The following is a 21710-nucleotide window of genomic DNA, read 5'->3' as shown; positions in this document are numbered from 1 at the left end:
TGCGGCTGAACCCTTGTCCAAACGGCGCTCTGACATGAACCTTCCCTCTTCTTCTTTTTTCTTTAATAGCACCTATTATCATGTCGCCAGAGCTGACAATAAAAAAAGGGGCGGAGGCCAGAGAGAGGGCGACTGAGTGTCCAGTAGTCCCTGACTTGAACTTTGCACGACTTCTGAATTGCTGGTGCTGCCGCCTCCTGAGCACAAGCAAACGTCACCCGGCGCTGCAGCCGGGCACGCTTGACTGGCCATTCCAGGGCTGCTTGTGAGCTCTTGCTGCTACGGCAGCCCCTCCTGCTGTCTCGTGAAGCGGGGAGGAGGAGAATTCCTTCTCCCCACCGCCACCTTTTCCCGCCAGACCTGGCGGCTGAGGAGGAGGAAGGGGGGCGGCAGGTTCGGGCCGTCGTCGACTGAGTAGAGAACGGGAAGCATATAGGAGAGTCGACGGAGAGACCAGAATTGGGTTGTGTTAAGACCATAGAAGGCTGTGTGAGGAGGAGAGTTGAAGCGGGAAGGGAGGGCACGCAAGGATTTGGGGTGGAGCAGAAAATATTCCTTTTAAAAAGCGGGGGGGGGGACGACAGGAGGTAGGAAGAAGCATTGAGGTAAACGGGTTGTTGAGGGACTCTCGCGCTAGTTTTGTTGCATGCGTGTTGTTGTCCTCCGCTCCTCTCCCAAGCAAACTTCTGTGTTGTAAAACTGAAACCAGGTGCTGCTGGGTCTGTGCAGTTACTTGCTGCTTGGAAGGGAACAGGAGCCTGCGGTCTTTTGCTCCTCGCGCTCTCCCGGTCTGCCTGGGACTTAGCCTGTAGGTCTCTTTTTCTCTCCTTTCCTAGATCCCTCTCCCGCCCCGCCATCGGGAATGATGAGGGGGAATGGCAGGAACACGTGAAGACGAGGGGGGAAAGCGCCCGGGAGTTCTAGCTGGTGGGGGCGAAAGAGTCTGGCTGGTTTGGCAGCGTGTCTGCTGAGTAGTAGGAGAGGACAAGGTGGTGTCTTTTTTTTCCCCTTCCCAAAGGGGGCTCTTCCCCCCCGACCCCCCTTTTCCTCGGTTTGTTGGCCATCTATCCCGCCCCCCCCCCCCCCCGAAGCTGACAGGTGCTCTTCTGACTTCTCGCACCGTTTCCTCCTTCCCTAGCCTTTTCCCTTCCCACTCCCTTTCCCCCCTTTCTTCCCCGGGACTGCCGCGTCCTTGGGAAGCTGCTCTAAATCCAGATTATGCTTTGAACTAGGCGAAAGGAAAAACCCTGGAGGCGCAGGCAAAAAGGACTGCCGAGGGGGGCGAAAAAGTTTTGCATGGGATTATGTGGGGACTACCCTGCTCTTCTGTGGTGCCCGAGCACGAGCAGGCTCAGTGCGGCTTTCTCCCCGGCGGCACAGCCTTCGCGGGGTGGTGGCGGTGGTGAAAAGGACTCGGACAAGGACTTGAGCTGCAAGTGCTTTGGCGTGTGTGCGTGAGAGCTTCAACCCCAGCCTGCCAAATGCTCCTCTTCGGGGTCTTTTTGCTGACATCTGCCCTGGTCAGCCAAAGACAGGGAGCCGCCGCCGAATCGAACCTGAGCAGCAAGTTCCACTTTTCCAGCGCCAAGGAGCAAAACGGTAAGGCGCGCGTGTGTGTGTGGTGTTATGTCTAGAGAAGGCATAAAAGTGTTGCATTTGCAGCACACACTGGGGAAGGAGGAGTCGTTGAAGCGGTCAGGCAGGATTTGCATTCCCTTCTGCAAAGCCTCAGGGGCTGGGCTGTTGTGAGGCTGCTGGGTGACAACTTTTAAAGGGCGAGTGTTTTCACGTTGGAACTAGAAGCCCTCCCCACCGTTCTGAGTAAGACTGTGCATATGCTCGTTTGAAACTCGTATCCTGGGAGGGGAAACGTCTCCCTTCGCCAGAGCGAGAGCCTTGCAAAGAGTCGAAGCCAAAATGAATGAGACTTGGCAGGTCTGAATTCACTGTGTGTGTGTGTCACCCCGGGAAACTTGTCAGCCTTGTTAACTGAAGCAGGATAGGTAAAAGGGCACCAATTAAGAAGCCAGAAGATATGGTACAGATTAACACCCCTCCCCATCAGCTCTTTGTGTGTGGTGGTTTCTGCTGTGGAGGCTATTCTAATCATCTCTCTCTCTCTTTTTTTTGGCCAACAGATTTGTATCTGTCCGGCAATGTGGGTTTATGGAGAATGAATTCTGTTTTGTGTGTGCTGGAAACAAGCTAATCTGCATAGCAAATGAGAATTACTTTTAGCTTTTAAGTGTACCTGAAATGTTTAGAAAACTCTCAAATGTAAGTTCCCTTGGGCTGAGGTTGAGCAGAGTTGGAGAAAGGCTCCTTTCATGCAGAGGGCAGCTTCAGGGTGTGTAATTTGCTTAGCCTCCGAACTCCATATGATTTACATTATTCAGATTTCCCCCTTGATCTTCTATTACGAAGTCATTTAATGGAATCCTTTGCAAACAGAAACATTATATGCCACATGAAACCACATCATGAATGTAGGCTGTCTAAACTGAGACTACCATACACCCTGTTTTCCAATGGTGTATGTTAATGTAAGGGGAAAAATATTTTAGTAGTTTCCTTGTTAGTGAGAAAGACATGATTTCATCTAGACAGAGACTAGCCAAACAGGCATAAATAAGAAGGGAGAAAGAATCCTACAGTTGCAGTAGGAAAAAATGAATACAATGCTCATGCCATGTCAACTGAAGGAAAAGCTGAGAAAAGCAAAAATCCTGGTGATTTCTGAAAACTGGTCTTAATAAAATATGCATTTTATATTTTGTCATGGAGTGAACAGTGGTCTAATAGATTTTTCCTATTATATGAATCTGTAGCCTTGTGCTAGTGAATTCAGCAAGAAATACAGTATTCATATTACTGCTGGTTCCGAATGTGATGGCATATGGCACCTGCAGACTGCCAGGGCTGCTGATCAAGGAGTAGCCCAGGGATCATTCCAAAACCAAGGAACTGCAAAGGACGAAAGGAAAGTGAGCAAAACAGTCAAAATCTACCACTGTTTCCTCAGAATTCTGATCAAACTAATCTTTGTCCTGAAGTACAAGAAAGCGTCCAGCTTGCAATAAAAGGGGCCGTCTTCATCACCACTGTTGCCCTCCAGTTTCTTTATGAGTTTGGGGCTTTAGGGCTTCATAAAATGGCCATGATACCCAGTGAGCAATAAGATGCTTCATACTGCCATTCTAGCTGGCACACTTCTGTGTAAAAATGTTCAAGTTGTGTGTGTGTGTGGAGGGGGGGAGTGAACATGATGGTTTAAGTAGCTTGTGGATTATAGCAATTAGAATTAATGTTGCTTCTTTAGTTCAGATAAAATAGGGCCCTTGTATTTATTTAATTTGTAATATATCTGTATCAATGTATGTGGAACTAAGCAGGAATGGTGGGGCAGCAGTCAGGAACAATAACAGCAACACGGGGAAGATACAGTTAGAGGGAACAGCTACTAGGAAGTGCTTGTCATTACAGCTTGGAATAGTAAGAGCAGGAAGGACTTGGATGGATGTTGAAGCTGGTTTCTCCAATAAAATACTTTTTACATTCCTGCTGGATTCTTTAATGAGTGCAAACCCCACTCAAAACATGGTGGCAGCAGTTTAGAAAAGTAACTCAGCAGAGGCAGTGCAGCAGGAACAAACAAAACAGCAAGGGCTTTCGCAGCATGGAGTGAGGCCTGAAACCTCCTCCGTGTCCAGTGGACTTTACTGCACCTAATCCTGCCCAGGCATGGAAGCCCCAGAGAGAGGAGTTTGAACTGTATCTGGACCTAGCCTTGGAGGGAGAAAAGAAACGTGTATGGTAAAGCTGCTATACTACCTTACAGGAGAAAGGGGGAGAGAGATTTGCAAGTCTCTTGGTTTCAGCACGGGTTCTGCTTTAGAACAGTCACTCCAGGCACTAGATGGCTCTTGCATTCCTAAACAGAATGAAACAGTGGAATCTTATTGTTTCTTTATGAGGCAGCAGGGTACTGAAGAGGGCTAGGGCCTGAATGCTTATGTAAGGACACTAGCTGCACTCTGTAACTTTGGAGCAGTGGTGCTCTTACCCCTGGACTTCGGGGCTGAAGTCTAGGGCCTCCACACTCCCTAGGGGCACCCAAATCCTTTTAGCCTGACCTCGCCCACACTGCTCGCCCACACTGCACCGGGTGGTCAAGTGTGATCGTGACCTGTGCCAGGTGCTTTAGAGACAGAGGGAGGAGTGTGGAAAGAAATGGGTGGGATGGGAATATGTTGGGTTGTGTGTTGAAATGTTTCTGCTAATGCATATTTGCATAAATATAAAGGTAAAGTGTGCCATTGAGTTGGTGTTGACTCCTGGTGACCACAGAGCCCTGCCGTTTTGTATGGTAAAATAGAGGAGCGGTTAACCATTGCCATCTGCCTCACAGTATGAGATGATGCCTTTCAGCATTTTTCCTATATTGCTGCTGCCTGATATTGGTGTTTTCCATAGTGTGGAAAAGATACCAGCAGGGATTCGATTTGGCAACCTCTGGCTTGCTAGTCAAGTCATTTCCCTGCTGTGCTGTTAGGTGGCTTTTGCATAAATATATCTGTTTTATATGAGTTCAGTTTCTGTTTGTGCCCTCAGGAACCCACATGTTGAAAATACAATGTGGATGATACTTTACTTGCTGTGTTGGTGGTGGTGGTGGTGGTGGAGGCTGTTTCAAAGGCCTTTAGGTCCAGGCTCCAAAATTACCTAGGTACACCTCTGCTTTGGAGCACTAACACTCTTTAATCTGGGATAGAAGTGTATGTGGAGCAAGGGATCAGCAACTCCGTAAGTGATTGCTGCTAGAAGGAGATTTAACACTGAATCGCTGCCTAGAGATGGGGGGAGGGTAGCAGAAGCTTCTAAAGAGAGACTAACACTACTAGCAGGCACCCCAGATGGGCAAGTGCATGCTGTCCAACAGCGGTCTAGGTGCCGCCAAGGGCTGAACAGGCAGCCTCATGAAAGGATGCCCAAGATACAATGCTTATATTGTGGAAAACATCATGAAAAAGAAAGGAAAAATGCTCTAATATGGGCAGCAGTGTAAAGGGTGTGACAAGCCAAACCACTTCCAAAGTCAATGCAGAAATATTAAGCAACATCAGAGCCTAAGAATAAAGGTCGTGCAGGATGGTGCTGAATCTGAAGGCTGTGAGGATGTCCTAAGTCTGACCTTGGGATCACCAAATCTTGATGTGCATGTTGTTGGGTATACTGGGAAAAACCGTGCTTAATGCCACTACAGTGTTTGACATTGGTTAACATTATGCTGTTAAACAAAAAGCCAGCTCACTTTCAACTGGATTGTTCACTGCATGGCCACCTGCTGCGTGCTGACATTGTCACTGGTGGATGAACCCTGTGGCCAATTACTTATTATGTACAACAAGAATACTCTGAAACCAGTGGGCAGATACAGAGTTAAGATTCACAACCCAAAGATTAATAAGCTCTATTGCTTATAATTCGTTATTATGAAAAGATTATAGAACACTGTTAGGGAGTAAAGCAGTGCAGGTCATGCAACTGATTCAAGTACAACTTTGGAATATTTTGAATGCAGTGCGGACCATCCAGCTGCCTTGACAATGGAGCAGATACTGCAAGAGTATGGGAATGATTTTCAGTATGAAGGATGCTTGGTAGGAAAGCTGAAACGAGGTAGATCCCAGTGTAGAACCAGGGAGGACCCCAAAGCACAGGATTTTTGCAGCACTGGCAGAATAACTGAAACAGGAACTGTCCTGCCTGCAGGAAAACTGCATATTTGTATTGATTCTAAACCCCTAAACAGAGTGCTAAAGTGTAGCCATTACCCACTACCATCCATTGATGATGTAGTATGGGATCTATACTGAGTGAAAGTGTACTCAGTCCAAAGATTATTGGGAATGGCAAACTACCTAGCAAAGTTTTGCAAAGGGCTAGCTGATCTCTTTGAGCCACTCGGGCAGCTGTCACACAAGAAGGTGGAGTGGGAATGGCCAGAATGTTGCAGTACCTATCAATATCTCATCCTCATTTGCAGGCAATGCAGGAAGGCACAGCTCAGGAAAAGAGCTTAAAGATAGTCAAACATGTTACCCTTAAGCAGTGTTCCCTCTAATAGGGATTCCCAGATGTTGTTGACTACAACTCCCATAATCCCCAAGCAAAAGCCATTACAGCTGGGGATTATGGGAGTTGTAGTCAACATCTGGGAATCCCTGTTAGAGGGAACAGTGCCCTTGAGTATTGGCCAGAGTCAAAGAATGAGCTACCAGTAGAGGCAGCATCCTACTTTGCAATGAGGGATGAGCTCAGTGTTCAAGATGGGATTCTTTTTCAGGGTAACAGAGCTGTTATTCTTGCTGCATTAATGCTCAGACATAATGAAAAGGACACACTCCTCACACATGGGAATTGAGAGTTGTCTTGGTAGAGCAAGGGGGGGTGTATACTGGCCTGGCATGAATGCCCAGTTGGAAACATTGTGAGATCTGTTTCTCATTTGGGGGGGGGAGGAGGCTGTACGGCCACAGAGGTACCAAGCCAGCCCTGGGAAAAGGGGGGAGTAGATTTGTTTTCATGACAAGTGGTCTCATAACTGTCGACTACTATTCTGGTTTTGTGGAGATAGATCCACTACCTAATCTCAAGCAATAATACAGAAGTTAAAGTGCAATTTTGTCCACTATGGAATGGCAGATACTCTGTTCTCAGATAATGGACCACAATTTGTGTCAGCAGAATTCAGAGCATTTCAGACTTGGTGAGAACTTGATCATCGGACATCTTCACCTGCTTATCCCCAGATAGGGATGTGCATGGAACTGGTTTGGAGGCCCTTTATGGGCCTCTGAACCGGTTTGAAAGTGGGGCGGTGCTGCTTTAAGGGTGGGGGAGGGTACACTTAACCCTCCCACCGCTTTCCCCCTGCTGGCGCTCCATTTTTGGCAAAGTGAACTTTGCCAAAAATGGAGCGCCGGCGGGGGGAAAGTGCCGGGAGGGGTAAGTGCACTCTCCCCCATCCTTAAAGCAGCACACCCCACGCCTTTGAGGCTCCCCTGCCTGGTTCCATGCACATCCCTATCCCCAGAGTAATAGGGATGTTGAATCAGTTGTCAAAATGACTAAGAGAGTTCTGATTAAAGCAAAAAAAAAAAACTGTAATAGATGCATATCTAGTCATCCTGGACCATCAAAACACCCTTTTACAAGTTTGGATGAGAGTCCAACATAGGGTCTGATGGATCGATAGACAAAAACTTTACTGCCTATGTGAGGCAACTACAGCCAGAGGGCCACAACTGATGAGTTGAGTTTTTAACATAACAGAAATTAAAATAAGAACAGAAATTGAAATGACTTACTGTTAAGACAGTCAGCCAAGGATCTACCCGAATTTAATGCGGCTGAGCAGGTTTGGATTCAACCAACTGAATAAAGAGTGGCAGAAAGCTGAGGTACAAAAACAAGTGAACATGTGATTGTTTGAGGTGATGACACCGGAAGCCAAGTCTTGAGAAGAAATTGAAGACACTTGCAGAACAGCAGCCAGTCTATAACAGACTTTGAACTAGCTGGAGAGAGTGAGGTCAGGCATCTCCAGGAGGGAAGGGATTCCACTCCACTATCTGAATCTCTAGCTGGAGTCTATCCAGATTGCTCTGCCCAAGTGAGCAAGAGGATGACTGGCTCAACTTGGTCTCCTTCAGATGCCAGCTATCGCCAGGAAGGAATGACCTCTTCTCTAGCTAAACAGATCAGGACTCAGGCAGGTAGACTGGTTCAGGGACCCCACCACCTAAAATACTATAGAGCTCTTCTCACGATCAGTGAGAAGAGCTTGCAGACTATATGCGGGGAAGGAGAGTTAAGCTTACCTTCCCCGCAGACAATTGCATTTCCTTCCGTGGGCAGGTGGATCGCCCGCCCAGACGTGCGGTGGCTTCCCCTGCGGCTCGCCCGTCAACTCCAGGGTTGGGGTGCTGGCACACGCCAGCGTATGTTGACCCACCCCCAGGAGTCCCATAATGCACCATGCAATTGTGCAGTGCATTACTGAGACCCCCCTCCCCCAATTGGGCCACGGCTCACTGGATTCCCCTTTATAAATATGCTCCCTCTAACCGCCAAACCAGTTCCTTTAGAACCAGGGCTGGTTCAGCTCAAACCTGGACCAGCACCCCTTTGGGGGGAGGGTTCAGTTTGAGTCTGAACCAGTCAAACCATGCAGGTACTATTCAAACCAGGTTTGAATAGAACCGGTTCTGCAAAGCCCTATACCCAAGATCTTTGTTCATAATGTGTTCCTTGAATGAAGTACGTTCATTATTCGTTGAATGAAGTACAGGAGTAACGTTATAGGATTGTCTTTTAGTCAGAGTAGAAAAAAATCCTATCTTCTTGCAAGTCTGCTTATTGCCTGGTTGTGTCTGCATTACAGGCTATCCTTTATAGTGTTTACCTTTGTCAGTGTGGCACAGATTCTAATGTAAAAGTTAAACAGTGCTTAATTTTCCTGAAGATTTCAGTTCTTTCATTACTTCTGTCTGGACTAGTTGTTAACCGGCACAATGATTTTTCACTCTATTGTAACTTTGTATGGAAGTTAGGTGGAGATTAATCCTGCATGAAGTTGCCAGTGGTAAGTTGGTTTTTAACTGGCAGAATTGGAGATACATATAAACAATTCTACTATTAAGCATTTCTTGTCCTTCATAGCTCAATCCTTTGCATACATACTTGAGAATAAGTTCCACTAGGCTCAGTGGTATTTATTGCCAACGATGTTGGCATAGAATTACACCTTTGGATTCTGATTGCATGCCTGGGACTTACTAGTAAGTGTCCTCTGTTTACTTTTTATTAGCATTCATATAGCACTCTAGTGTTCAGAGTGCTCACATATTCTTTACAACAACCCTTTAAGGTATTTAATATTGTTAATCCTCATTGGATGTAAGGGGGCAGCACTGAGGCTGAATGGCTTGCCTAAGCTCACCCATTGAGCTCATAATTTTGAACTAGGGACTTCCTGACTTGTATCACAGTTTCTTAGCCCCCATGCTATACCAATCCTGTGTCTTAATTAACCAATCCAGTTGGTTAATCAAGTGACTCAAATAGCAAATTTTAGCTGAAGTTGTCTAGAAATCTGCAGTTTAGTTTGTGTCTCAGCTGTCCAAATGTAGAATGTAGATTAGCAACAACAAATATAAAGTAAGTGCATGGTACCTTTTGAGCAATAATGCCCTTGTTTCAAATATCTAAATCATTACTGTAGTGTAACTTTTCTTAATCTTGCATTACACAACAGGAATAATATTTTTCGTAGCAACTTCCAAGTCTGCATTTTTTCATATAATTAGTGTATGAAAAGCATGCATTTTGCCACTGCCTGCCAGGAATTCAAACAGATAGGTATTGTGAGGCCCATATATCTTTACTGAAAAACAACTTAAAACCTCTCTATTTAATCCTTCAGTATATAACTAGATGATATTTGTTGGCATGCTTGTTTGTAAACCTTTCTTAATGAAAGGAATCCAGCTTTGTTTTAAGTGGTTTATAATTGTTATAGCTATTAAAAGATAAATGTCTAACTTGAAAGTGCAGAAAAGACATGAGTCAGAGTGTTTATATGGAACTTGACTTACCATTTCGAGCACTAACTTTTTGATGTTTCAGTTTGTTAAAATATTAGTCTTGTGGTAATTTCATGAGTACAACTTTGAAACATCTGGCTCAGTTTGTTTCCAGTTAATTTTGGGAGTAAATTTTTTAATGTGGCAGGTTCCAACATTGCTTCTATTGTATTCCCTGTGAGAAGTAAAGTGTGTAAGGCTGCAATCCTATACAAAGGTTTCTGAAGAATTAAATACAGTGGTCCCTCGACTTACAAACTACTCGACATAAGTATTTTTCGAGTTACAAACGGCAGTTTTAGATCCGGTTTTAGATGCGGTTTTTTCGACTTACGAATTTTACATGCGGTTTCCTTGACTTGCCTGCCTGTTTACTGCCTGTTTATTCTTGAAAAGAAATGTTCCTGTGCAGTTTGCAAGCCTTACTGGGGGTCTGGGTCTTTTTTCTAGGCTCCGGAACGCATTAATCCGTTCCCAATGCATTCCTATGGGAAACCGCTTTTCGACTTACGAATTTTTTGACTTACGAATTTTTCGACTTACAAATGTGCATTTGGAACGGATTAATTTCGTAAGTAGAGGGACCACTGTACAGTCATGTTGGACTTCATAAATGTGCAGTCCATTTCTTGGGAGTAAGTTCTGTATATTGAATCTGAATGTACTGCTGCACATCCCTTTTGAAGTCTTTGGGATGTAAGAAGCCTAAGCACGTGGAGGATTGCAGCCAAAGTTACAATGCTGATATGTAAAATAAAAGGCACAAGGTAATATATAAAACTTTTCATTTTGGACCAGTAGCTTGATTTAAAGATATGAAGATTTAAAACATCTTCAATAAAATAAACAAAAGCTGCACAAAGAGTTCCCCCCTCCCCCACTGAGTCAGTAAAGACACTGCACAAAAAGCGTTATCTTTTGCTGGTAACGGTTCAGCATATTTTATTATTCTCTGGCCTTCATTTATCTAATGTTAAGCAGTTGTAATCCAATTGATTTCAATGCAAGCTTGTTAAGCATGTGATCAACCACTTACGTTGGTATCATTGGGCCTCAAACTGCATTTACCTTGGGATGAGTTGTGCCTCTCTTATTAAAGGGTTTTCTGTAGGTTAATCACTGTTAACAAGGTAAGAAGGACCTTTTAAAGCAGTAACTCTCTTATATTTAGTAGGGCAAGACCATCTGTCCCTATTCAGCACAGTACAGCATTCTTCCAGTGACTGATGCCGGTGTTTCGCTTATGTTTCTGTTTAGATTATGAGCCCCTTTAGGACAGAGACCTGTCTTCTCATTCCTTTTGCTATGTAAGCTGCTTTGTGGGTTTTTCATAAATATTATGCTCTATCCATAATCATAATACTAGGTTTGAATGAATAAGAAGGGCTTTAAATCTTCTCAAAGAGCAGAAGTTTATTCTGATCAATAAGGCAGTTCATTTCTTTACTGTTTCCATTGCTACCTCAACTCCCCATGCTGGGGAGAAAAGTTAATGGCTATCCTCTCTAACCAAGAGAAAGAAAAATGTGCTCTACCTAACATTCCGCCCAGCAGGGTAGAGATATTTAGACTTATTCCAGTAAAGTTTACACTGTCTCTCTCCAAGTATCTTAACATATTCCTGCAGTAACATCTTAATAATGGTGAAGAATCTTATGTTGATAGAAGCCTATCAAGCTATAGTTCTCTTCAGCTTTGTGTTAAGGCTCAGCCAATCGTTCTCAAGCAAAAAATGTCTGGCTTGCAAGGGGGCATTGGTGGGGCAAACTGCTTCACAGAGCCCTCTCCTTGCTCACTTTTTTTCACTGCCTTTCATATCTGATCATAGTTCTGGCAGGAGCAGATGCCCCATTGAGGGCAGGATGCATTGCCATCACTTGGATTTGATTTTTGAAATTATTACATAGCCAAATCTAACTGGCTACATTGCATTGTAGCTTCTTGCCTTCACTTGAAGTCCTCTATTTAAAAATTAGAGGATGAAAATAGTGTCCATCAGTGAACACTGCCACTAATTTAATTTTTCATATTTTTATCGTGCCTGATATATACATCTCTAGGTAGTGTGACAAACACTTGTTTGGTACTATGTGTGGCAAACATTTCGCTTCTGTTTTCAGCCCTCCCCAAACTGCCAAAAGGTGTAGTCCCTCATCTGGTCTTGCTTGTGACTGGAATTGAGAAGCTGAAAGGGGCATTTTGGTTCGACACAGATATGCATTAATTTAAATGTATTATATGAACACCAACAATTGCTATGTCTTCCTATCCTCTTATGGGTGAAGTAGAAATTTAATTTGAAACAGTCTTAGAGATAACTTTGAATATATATTTCCATTTTCTCATTAACTGTGATACATCCATTGTGAACATAAAGCTGTTTGGGGTGAGGGAGGGGGAAGTAACTGTTGCTGGATTCCCCTTGGAGGTCTGAATTATCCTTCAAAGTAAAGAAGGATGAAGAGCTATGTATCATACCCATGCAAATTTCAGGAAACCTAATGCAATAAAAATGAAAGGAATGCGGTTGTTGAAAGTTGAATGTCAATTGAGAACACTTTAAGTACTGTAAATCTCTAAATCCTGCCTACAAACTCACTGATTCATAGTGGGTGGCGAACTTCTTTTTAATGTTCACAAAGATTAAGTACTTTAAAAATGTTATTTCAAAAAGAGTTGATTATACAAAATCTACTTGTCACCATTTTATGTTTTTCTATCAGTTTTTTTCCTGTAACACCTATGCAGTCTTTTATAGGAAGACTACCTTTTAATTCATGAAATGACTAACTAGTAAATGTTTATACAAGGCAAATGTAAAACTCTTAATTTGGAAGTCCTGCTGGTGGTGGTATTGTATTGAGGAATTGTTATATGAGAAAAGGTGAACTGCTTAAGGAGTCTGTAGGGGTTATAATATTCAGGAATGCATATCTTCCTCAGTACACATTTTATGTAATAAATAATAGTACAATCCCCACAAGGAGAAAGTAAAATCATGCAAAGATATCCCAGAGTACCATATTCACTTGAATAGAAGATGACTGGATTTAATTTGACCCTCTTTAAAAATACAGCTGAAATACAGAATATACTGTACTTACCTGAAAGGAAGAAGACTCTGAATTTAAGATGACCTCCTGTTTTATAACATCAAGGAACTTGGAAAAAACCTAGCGTTGGATTCGGGTAAATACAGTAGTCATTTAGGCTCAAACTAGACCTGATGAGATATGTCATTGCATTTCATCCTCTTACACTGTTTTATTTTTTAATTTATTGTTTAGTAGCTGCCGGCGTGGTAGGAGAAGATTATCTAGTTAAACTCTGCCCTCCCCACCACCACCCTGCCATGCCATTTTCCTGTTGAAAATTGCTACCTCTAAGCTGCTGGTTGCCCAGAAGGGAAGCTGTGAGAATTTTGTTGTTGTTACTACTGGGGAAAATAGCACTATGGGAAGAACAAGTTTTGGTGGGAAAACAGTGAGAGGGAAAAGAGTTAAATGCTCTTTTCCTACACCATGGCCCTAATTGGGATTGGAGCCTCCTGTGCTTCCTCTTTTAAATAAAATGTGATTACACTTCTTTTGGTCATATCAGATTTGATGCTCTTGCATGCTATGGAAGAAATCGTTCTCTTCATAGTGGAAACATTAACCTTGGAAATGGTATATTCTAGTCTGGTTGCCATGATCTGCTATTTCAGAACATTTAGAGGGTTTGCCATGTCTAGCAATAGTTCAATATAAAAATATTGGCTAACATCCACAACGGCTCTGCTCTGGTACATCAGGGCCTGACATCCAGACTAACACTGTGCCACCTTGTGAAGGGGGAGGTGCAATTCTTGACTACCTTCATTTCCACCTGAAATTTCCCCACTGGGCCTCCTGAAAATATGTCTTCTGAGCATTGCATTTGTGGGTAGGGGTATGATAGGCTTCAGAGGAAAGGGAAAATTATTATTTATTTATTTAATATACCACCCTTCCAAAAAATAGTAGTAAACTGCACCTCAAGATTCTTCTCTTGCAAGATGGCACGGCATTGGTCTGGGTGTTAACTACTGTTGCTCTAGTCTGCATTCAAGGGATAGTGTATACATACAGTCTTCAACAGAGCTGGAGTCAAAAATTTCAGTTCTAGTCACTGCTCCTGAAATGGAGGAGCAAAGATGGATTTACTGTCTGCAGCAGTGAGGTTGCGTTTACAGCATAGTAAGACTTTGTAGAAAAAGAGGGCAAATTTCTGTAAGACAGAATGTGAATATTAAGCTGTTTGTTTACACAGTATGTATGTGCCTTATCAGGATTGTTGGTCTTTGTCAGTGAATTCTACAGTTTGAACTTGAAATGCATAGCACTCCAGTTTTGTATGTCTCATTCTCAATATCAGATTATTGAGATACTTCAGCTGCTTTGTTAGATTCAGTTCAGAAATGATGGCAGCTGATCATCGGGTGATCAGGAATGCCCCATAACAGTGTTGGTTGTATGGCCCGTGGGCTAATGGTGGCCTGCACAGACCTCAGTGGTAGTCCCTGGCTTGCCCTCTTCCTCATTTTCCTTCTCCTGCTGCTGATCTGCCCCTCCCCAATGCAGCGAACAGAAACTAGGTACATAAACAACGTTTATGTACCTAGCCCCCTGCCACTTTCCTGCCTTCCCCTCGTGTTCTTCTTGCCTCCACAAAACTTCTCGCTGGTTTGTGCAGCATTATAGTTGGAGCCCTTACTGCTCAGGGCGATGTGAGCACCAAGCTTGTCATGAGGCAGTTGATGTGCTTCTGCTCGCACTGCCGTTAACCATAGCACCACACAAACTGGTGGGAAGTGGGATGGAAGCAGGAAGAAGTTGAGGGACAAAGAGTGGAAAAGCAGCAAACCAGGGGCTGGGGCCAGCCCAGATTATGCAGCAGTGGGGGAGAGGGTGATTGGAGCTTTAGCAGGCTGTGAGGGGCTTGGCAGGGGCAGTGTTGGACAGGGGGTGCCCTAAAAATTGGCAGTGTCATCTTCCAAAGAATGGGTCTGCCCTGATAACTTGGCAATGGTGGCCTCCATTTCAAAAATAGTGAAGACCACTGCCCCATAGACGCCTTTTTCTCTTCTTGTTCGGAGATTCTTCTTCACTTGTTTGCTGTAGTATGCAAAAGGGGGGAAAGTGAAAGCATCACCAAAGAGACAAAATCCAGAGTGATCCTTGAGTTGTCAATTTATTACATGGACATACAATGGTGTATATACTATATTAACACATATGATGTAAAGTGTAATTAAATGTTGTAAATTGTTACATCGTATAACACTATATGATGTTGTAAAGTGTTGCATATCTTTTGCCATTCATTTGGTTTGTGACACATGCAACCTAATGAGTGTATAGTACTTGCAATACTAGCCGACCCAGAGCATCTGTACGCTATTTGGGGCCGGCTGTTCTTCCATCCCTCCTGCCCCACTCTCACTCCCCCTCCCTCCCTCCTGCCCCCTCCCCTCCCACCCCACTTTCTTTCCCACTCACCCCCTTTCCAGTCTCTCCGCTGCTTCTCTGGGTTTTGCCGCCGCCACCACCTCTCCCTTACCCGGGACGGCTGGGCCTGCCGTCCCGCCGCTGCCTCCCGCCCCCAACCAAGCCGGGTTGTCCTGCCACCAGCGGCCAGCCGAGGCTGCCGCCTCAGGCCATTTTGCGGCCCGCCGGCACCATCTGCCACCATTTTTTTTCCTGAACTCTCGCTCAGTGCCAGGAACTCTCGTGAGAGTTCTGTTGCCAAATCTAGGACACACATGCCAGCTAAGCGTATTAAATATATAGATATGCAACGACCACAAAGGAAATATTCACATGGATGTGGCATCCCTGTGGATGTGTTACGATGGAGCAGACTGAAAGCAAAAAATCACTCCTAATCAAAATATCCTTGAGATTGCAGGCTCTCTTCAATGAAATTTAGTGTCATCCTGAAATCCTAATGTACTCATAATATATATAGTCCAGTAATTTATAATGTTCTTTTTCAGAGTTTGAAATAGTTGTTTGTACAATATCTGTGTCCCTGACTCTTGTTCCTCTTCCGATAACCTCTTTTAACTATGGATTGTAGGTAACCTCACTAAAAGCTGCCACTTCCCCCTGCCCCCTTGTATAAATCCTTCTCCACAGAACTATGATGTATGATTCTTAAATTTTGCTCAGAAGGTACATTGGTGCTGTAAGGTACAAAGATGTGATCTATCAAGCCTAAGAAACATATTTTATCTGTGGGCTCTGTGTATATTGAGGTGGAACGATTTTTTTTAAAATCACCAACAGATCCAGAAAACTCACTACTTTCTCAGTGTGATGTAAATCGAATTCTTAGTTCTCACGTCTGGAACTCATCCAGACATGAAATTCTATTGTCAAATCCACACACACACACACACACACACACACACACACACACACACAGAGCACACCTGCCAAATCAGTCTTTGGATACCAAAATCCCACAGGACCAAGCAACAGAGATCAGGGGACACTCTTAAAAAATGCATAGATAAACATTCTCCCACCCATTTCCTGGTATCCTTAGTGGAGATAGCCCTTCAAAAGAATTTTATTTTTGGTAAGAAATATTATTGGCAAATTGAAGGGGTAACCATGGAGTGTTTTATGGCCTGGGAATGGCAAACTTACATATGACAGCTTTGAAAAGAAGCATATCTTCTCCTTGGATAATCGCTTTATCTCCCACATTAAAGAATATAGAGAGATACTGAATGTGGAGCTATATTGATAAAGTGTTATATATGCTTGTGATATATGTATGAATTGTTAAAAGTGTTTTATGTGTTCCTTGTATCTGGATTTTGTTGTATACAATTGTGTATGTTCTAGTAACCGTGATAAAGGCTTTTTTCCTGAAATGTGCTGGCCTATTAAATACAACAGTGAGGCATCTGATGGTTCCCTCCTGTTTTTATCTCCTTTCTGTAGCATGCTGTAACATTTGAATTTGCCAAGTGCTTCCAAACAGTATGTTTCTAAACACGACCAATTCAGATATCACAGCAAACTGTAGTTGGAATAAACTAGGAAATCCATGCATGAGTCTGCAGAGCATCCCTAATGGCCAAACTATGATTTGGTGCTTGGTTGCAATGATGGACCATTGCTTCCATGTCCAGAAGAATGATTGATTGATTGATTGATTGTTAAATTTATATACTGCCTTTCATTAAAGCAATCCCAAGGCGGTTTACAGCAAAAAAATTTTAACACAAGATGGTAAAAAAGACACAATTAAAATATTAAGTGGGGGGGGAATATTAAACAAATCTGATTAAAAAATTTAAAACAAAAAGCATAAAAGCAATAAAGATTATAAGGAGCAGCAGCAGAGAATCAAATAAATGGCTGGGCAAAAAGCCAAGATTTTACATTTTTTCTAAATTATGAAGTGCCTTCTGTCCAAATATGTTTCAGCTTGGTTATTCATCCCATTCCTAGGAGTACATTGCAAATGTTACACCGGTTTCCAGTATGTTTCTGCTATGTTCTCCGATCTTACTGCTGTACACGGATACAGTAATATTGATACTATATACATGAGAAACCTGTTATTTGTGTGGGTTCCATTCCATGGGGTTCCATTCCATGGGAGCGCAGATAGCGAATCCGCAGATAATGGGGCATTAAAGTCAATATAAACTGACTGGGGTGTGTGTGTGGATAGGTTCCCAGACTACTTTTAAAAATCCCCCCAAAACGGACCAAATAAAGTGCCCTACCATGCTCCACTAGACTTCAGGAGTCCAAGGATGTCCCCCATGAGTCAAAGTGTCACTGAAATTCGGCTGAAAATTGCTGGGGTTTTAATTATTATTATTAAAAAGAGCCATAAAATGAACAAGCTCCCAAGCTTGAAATGGTGGTTCCTGCCATTGTGTGCTTAACCCTTTTTTCCTTTCTTTTTTGGCTGAATCCCCCCCCCACCCCACATACTGAGATTGGGTGTTCGTCACCTGACCACAGATACACAAAACTATGGATGGTGAGTCCTCGGTTAATGAGGTTCTCTTGTATATGACCTTTAGACCTCTCGGAAATGTCTGTTGATTCAGAAAGGAGAAATTGCTGATTACTGGCATGGATTATAATGCACACATCTCAAAGTTGTTGAAACTACTTCTCTGGCTTCCATGCTTTTCTGAATGCATTCAGAGGTGCTAGTGTTGTTTTGGTCCCTAGCCATGTGGAGCTTTAATGGTTAACTCAGGGAACACATGTTACCATACATGCTTGCTTGTTAAGATTGTCTGGGAAGGCCTTTTTCCAGGTTTCTTTGCTTTGCATCATTTGAGATACAATGATTGGAGTGGGGAATTAGCCTTTTCTTTTGTGGTACTCCATTTGTGGAACACTCTCTGTTGTTGTATATGCCTGGCACTGGTGCTTATGACCTGTGTCACCAGATAAAAATGTTTAAAATTTCCCAGGCTTTTAATTCAGTGGAGGTCCTTAACCAGTGTCTGATCTTGGTGATGGACTGCTTGTAGTTTGACAAACTGAGACTCAATCCAGGCTTATCTGGGATTAGATAGATATACAGCCTGTTCTGGGTGGGGTCGCATTCTCCTTGGAAGTACTTCCGGACTTAGCTTTGATCTTGGATGATCAGGTGGTGGCTGTAGTCTGAAGTGCCTTTGTACATCTGTGGCTGGTTTGTCAATTGCATCGTTTCCTGAAGAGGCAAATCTAGTCACTGTCATACATGCATTGGTCAGATCTTTATTAGACTATTGCAACACACTCTCAGGGATTGCTTTTGTTCATAAGTTTCAAATGGTACCAATGCTGCAGATAGTGGTGACTGGAAATAATATTAATGTTCATTTTGGGGGAAAAATACTGTTGCCATCAGGAGCTGGTTGCAGGGAAGAGCAGCAGAGCTTCAAATGTTGCTGCCGCCTCCCCTATGTGCATGTTTTCTGTACAAGAAGGATTGCATGCTTGTTGTCACCACTGCTCATACTAGTAAGCTGCTCCTCTGCCCTCAAACTCTACCAAATGTTGTGGGTCTCCTATGAAACCGATAACCTCCCCATTTTTGCTACCTGTGAAAGAGTTGGTGAAAATGGTGAGGGTCTTGCTGAAGCCATTTTTGGTCTTGGAGGTTAAACTTCTGTGACTGAACCATGACATTCAAACCAGGTTCGGGTCCTAGCTGTGCTGAGCCCTGACTCAAATCAATCCTTTCTTAGCCTAGCTAAAAATACTGATAACTGTTTTTTTATTTATTAAGTAGGATTCTCAGAGTACACTTACCTGGGAGTGAGCCTTATTAAAGTAAGGGTATCTACATTTAAGTAAATGGAGGTCATTCACACAGTCAAAGGAGGCTGTTCACATGCACAGGCAAAACTGGGCTAAGGAAGCCCAGCCTAGTTTTGCCTACACATGTGTACTGCTGGGATAGTGCCTGATCCTGGTGTGCCTCAGCAGCAAACCCAACTCCGGAGCCTAACCCCATTTTACTGATAGTTTGCCAGCCCCACATGGTGCATTTTGGGAGTCCCAGGGGGTGGGCAATGTGTCCCAGTACCCCAACCTCTGGAGCTACCAGCAGAAGCTAGCAATTGTCTGGGCAGCTGATCCGGCCACCCACCAACAAGAAGAGAATCATCTGCGGCGGAGGTAAGCTTTTTGAGCTTTCCTCCCTTCATCCCTTCAAGCCTTTCTTACAGATCAGGAGAAAGGGCTCAAAAACTCCGGGTTCTCTCTGGGTTTGGGAGCTGTGTGTGCTCCCAGTTTTTGGTTGCATCGAAGCAAAGTAAGAAAACTTACCCAGGCTTCCACACAACCAAAAATTGTGAGCACACACAGCTCTTGCGGGGAGAACAGTTTTTGATTGTGTGAATGACTTCATGGATTGGATCGTGTTCTAACTCTGCCTCTCTGGGCTAGCATGCCTCAATGTAGTAATTTGAAATCTTTGATAAAAGGGAATATTGTACTGCTATAATTGATAACACACACAAACTTATCTGGAGAGCTGCCTTGACAAAAAGCTGATTTGAAACATAAATAAGACAGTGTTCTCCATCTACATGAAGCTTTTCTATGGTCATTTTAAGGCTGAAACAGGTTGCAGTCTGGGTTAAATTTGGTGCCTTTTTTCAGAAACTTCTTAATTGGATGTAATCTGAGAAAGGGGTTCCGTGAAATTCACCAGCTTTCATCTTTGTGATTTTCATCCTGATAAAGGCATTGTTTTACTGTGCTTGTGCTTCTTACTATTGTTCAGACATGCATTTTTGCATATCCCATTTTTATACCAGCTATAATTTTTCACCACCCTTTTCAACATATAGGAGGGATAGTTAAAGAATGAGTGGATGAGTGGATTCAGAGCAGAAGTTTGGGTAGGATCTCTGAAGGGGGTGGTGGTGCCTGACACTTGCTTTAGGAAGTGCATTCTGTGCATGTTCAGAGGCACTTTCCTTTTTCCAAAATCCCTGGCAATGCTAGAGTTTTGGTAAATATGATCTCTGTAGTGGGGTGGAATGGCTGTTGTGATTCACTAGGTGGAGTTTGGTAGTCCCAGAGCTGGTACAGGCACAAGAAAAAAATGCATAGATTTACTAGAGCTGTGCACATTTAAAGGGTGTTTTGTTTCGAGCTCGAAACAGCACTTTTCAAGCTCGCATAGATCTGAACATCTCTAGTATATTGCTACTTCAGTTGGTATGCATTGCGTTCTGAAAGTCTGAAATTCAAAGTTAGGAGATGGGCAGGGAACGTTGCTGATTTTTTTCCACTTCCAGTGCCAACCCCATGAGTCTAACAGGATGCTGCTCAACAGGGTTCTCCGACCCTTTGGTGGCTTTTCTGGGGGCTGCCACTGGAAGGACACTAGCCACATGACCTTTTGGATTGCGGCAATAGAAACAGAAAATAGCACTCCCCTCCTCCTCCTTCTTCTTTACAGTAGATGAGTTTCCTTAAATGATGCAAAGACAGGAAATACTTTTAGTGTGTGACTGTATGGCATTTTCCAACTGCAAACATTGTTCTGAATATTTAACCAGTAGTGGTGAAATTTATGAGGCCACTTCCATCAGAAAAGAGCTTGTTCAACTTCCTTGTGGTTCTGGATCTTATTCAAACACTCTAAAACAAAATAAAGCAAATGGATGTAATAACTTATTTATGGCAAAACTGTAAAAAGTTGTGGGGTCATGTAAACAAATCGGGTCATTCACAAGATTTTAAGTGATGGCTCTGAAATCCAGACTGGAGTGTGGGTTATGTTACAGCCATCTTGCTTACATTTCACCTGTGTAATGAGGCCTAGAATAATTTTATTTTGGCTAGCTTTTTAAATGAAGAATGAAAAATGCATTCATGTGAAATTTCAATGAATATTTTAGTTCTCATTGTGCTAAAACTTACTATTTATACACTTATATAAGGTACAATCTGGTGGTAGTATACCTTCAAGTTTTATTATTTATTTATTGAATTTATATACCGCCTAGTATAAAAATACAAGCTATCATATGTTGATATAATTCAAGAATTGGTAGTGCTTAGTCCATGGAACACTACCAGGCATTACAATTAAAACTGAAAGATCAAAATAAAACTTATTTGAAATTGGAGGGGACTACACATGTATATCCTAGAATAAAAGCAAGAGAATGAGATTTTTCTCTAAAAAGAAAAATGGAAAAGGTTAATGAAAAGTAGAATATTGTGAGATAGCTTTGCCAGTTTTGTTTTAGAATGGCTAAATTGGGTCTTAAGTAGTAGTGTAGGAAGCTCTCAGGCCTGGAGAGGATGCAAATGTTTCACTGTTACTAGTTCTGTCTGTATTGAAGCCAAGAGAGGACCATGATTACATAATCATGTTCCAAACACTCCAAATAGCAACATATGTGCTTGCTAGGAGAAATACATCACTTACAACATATTGAGGTTCTTCTCAAGATCACGGAGAAGAGCCTCTATGGGGTTTGTGAGGAGAGCGGGCTAAGCCTGCTCTCCTCGCAGATGACCAGCCAGTCTGACCAGCCACAGCGGC

At 43.1% G+C, this 21710-nt stretch overlaps 1 protein-coding gene and 1 long non-coding RNA gene across 3 annotated transcripts in view; one reads left to right on the top strand and one right to left on the bottom strand.

The window, feature by feature from the left end:
• Positions 1-21710, top strand: part of PDGFC (platelet derived growth factor C) — a 233273-nt gene that overhangs the window by 34985 nt on the left and 176578 nt on the right. Inside the window, exon 1 of one of the 2 annotated variants that reach the window (XM_053253566.1) lies at positions 243-1599. The exons of the other annotated variant lie outside the window; for it this stretch is intronic. Coding sequence (XP_053109541.1) covers positions 1482-1599 — 118 coding nt within the window. The 5' untranslated portion in view covers positions 243-1481. Of the gene's footprint in view, positions 1-242; positions 1600-21710 lie in introns of those variants that run through there. 2 annotated transcript variants of the gene reach the window in all.
• On the bottom strand, positions 12032-13783 carry LOC128326549 (uncharacterized). The gene is made up of 3 exons (XR_008308111.1): positions 13662-13783; positions 12752-12820; positions 12032-12145 (listed from the first exon to the last, which is right to left on the bottom strand). It is a non-coding gene; the product is annotated as an uncharacterized LOC128326549 (long non-coding RNA).

Source organism: Hemicordylus capensis, chromosome 5 (assembly GCF_027244095.1).
Source record: "Hemicordylus capensis ecotype Gifberg chromosome 5, rHemCap1.1.pri, whole genome shotgun sequence".
Taxonomy (NCBI): Eukaryota; Metazoa; Chordata; class Lepidosauria; order Squamata; family Cordylidae; genus Hemicordylus; species Hemicordylus capensis.
The sequence above is the reverse complement of the archived record's forward strand: the minus strand, read 5'-3'. Positions and strand labels throughout refer to the sequence as shown.